Raw genomic sequence first — 1,883 nt, 5'->3', positions numbered from 1 at the left:
AACATCAAACAAATTAAGGAAAACATCTTACAACTACATCCACGCTTGGACTGCTCCTTAACTAAAATTGTATGTTCATTTCTAACATCCTCCAGTCCTCACTGTCTGTGAAAACTATACAATCAGTTTCTGAAGAAAACATTTAAAATGCAATGTTTTACTTCACTGTTCAATAATTTATTTGACCCCCAGCCAGTTGCGTAACTACCGTGGGTGCAGGGGGTTCAGCTGCTATGGGGACGCGGCTGCTTCCAGGGCCTACTGCTCACCCTGCATTCAGTCATGGGCTGCCTCTGAGGCCCACCACTCCCCCTTCAACTCCCTGGCACCCACTCTCACTCTCCTTCTCTCTCTCTCCTTGTCTGTTTCTTCCTGACTCTGTCACTCTCTCTTGCTACTCTTTTCTTTCGCTCTGCCTTCCTGACACTGTCTCTTCCTTTGACACCCTCTCTCTCTCCATGATGCCCTCTCTCTTTCTTCACCTCTCACCCCTTTATCTCTCTCTCTGACCCCTCTCTCTCCTTATCTTACTCCTCTCTCGCTCTCTCTTTCTCTCTCTGACACCCTCATTGTCTCTCTCTAATTCCCCTCTCTCTTTCTTTTCTGCTCCCCTAAGGGTCATTCTTGTGACAGTGGTGTGGGAAAGAAGATCTATTCTATGGGGCCCTCAAAGATCTAGTTACACCCCTGGCCTCAGTATTCTCAGCAGAGCACTTTTCACATCTTTATTCCGTAGACTGTAGATCAGAGGGTTTATCATGGGAGTGACAACTGAGTACAGTACACTAAACACCGGTTCAAGGACATCGGAGCATTCTGATGGTGGCATCATGTACAAAAACAAAGCGGTCATAAAGTACATAATGACAATGGTGAGGTGGGAAGAGCAGGTGGAGAAGGCTTTCTTTCTTCCTTCCTTAGATTTTATCTGCAAGATGACCTTGATAATTTTTATATATGAGTTCAAACAGAACATGATAGGAAAAGTTCCATATATCAATACTTCCAAATAGATAATGGTATAAAAGTCTTCACTGCCAGCACAGGAGATGTTAATCAGAGCTTTAGCATCACAGAAAAACTGGTGTATGGTGCGAGACTGACAGAAGGACATGTGTGATGCTGGGATTGTAAGCACAAATGAGTTTAAGCTTGCTGATATCCAAGTGCCAGATGCCAATAAGAGACAGTGTTTCCTATTTAAAATAGTGTGATAGTGTAAAGGATCACAAATAGCAACATATCGGTCATATGCCATAATGAATATTAGATATATCTCAGAGGAATCAGCCAAAAAATAAAAATACATCTGGGTGAAGCATTGCATGAAGGACACTGTATTATCTCCAGATAGTAAGATGTATAGTAGGTTTGGGACAGTAGTGGTTGTATAACAGATATCTACTAAGGACAGGTTACAGAGAAATAGGTACATGGGTGTGTGTAACTGGTCATCATTGTAAATAACTGTTATTATAATAGCATTAGTAAGTACTCCAAATATATATAAGAAGAAAAATACACATAGAGTTGACAATAAATAATTTGATTTTGCGTAAAAAGGTAACAGAAGGAATCCATTCATGTAAGTCTGGTTCTCCATGTCACATCCAGGTTACTCTGTAAATAAACATACAGTACTATTTAATTTAACCAAGAGTCTCCCAAACTCCGCTATTGCAGTCCAGGTTTTGCAGTGCATGCTTGTGCACAGGTAACTAAATTATTTCCTCAGTCAATTTGATTTAACCATCTATACTCAAGCATGGACATAGTTGAAACATTATAACTGTGGTAATGGCAACGTGTGTGGTAGGTGGTACTGCATACCCGCTGTCAAATTCTTAAGGGTACCCTCATACTTGCACCACTGGGTTTTACTG

The 1,883-nt window shown here is 41.1% G+C and overlaps 1 protein-coding gene across 1 annotated transcript; it reads right to left on the bottom strand.

Annotated features, from left to right (window-relative positions):
- Positions 1–679: 679 nt before the first annotated feature.
- LOC134944288 (olfactory receptor 2T4-like) lies at positions 680–1,603 on the bottom strand. Its single transcript, XM_063932867.1, has one exon. It carries the CDS (start codon positions 1,601–1,603, stop codon positions 680–682), a length of 924 nt encoding a protein of 307 aa, XP_063788937.1.
- Between the last annotated feature and the right edge of the window lie 280 nt (positions 1,604–1,883).

The sequence above is a fragment of the Pseudophryne corroboree genome, chromosome 7 (assembly GCF_028390025.1).
Source record: "Pseudophryne corroboree isolate aPseCor3 chromosome 7, aPseCor3.hap2, whole genome shotgun sequence".
NCBI lineage: Eukaryota > Metazoa > Chordata > Amphibia > Anura > Myobatrachidae > Pseudophryne > Pseudophryne corroboree.
The sequence above is the reverse complement of the archived record's forward strand: the minus strand, read 5'-3'. Positions and strand labels throughout refer to the sequence as shown.

What these genes read in the sequence shown, in the direction of transcription:
- LOC134944288 (XM_063932867.1), bottom strand. Translation starts at nt 1,603, where the DNA reads ATGGAGAACCAGACTTACATGAATGGATTCCTTCTGTTACCTTTTTAC.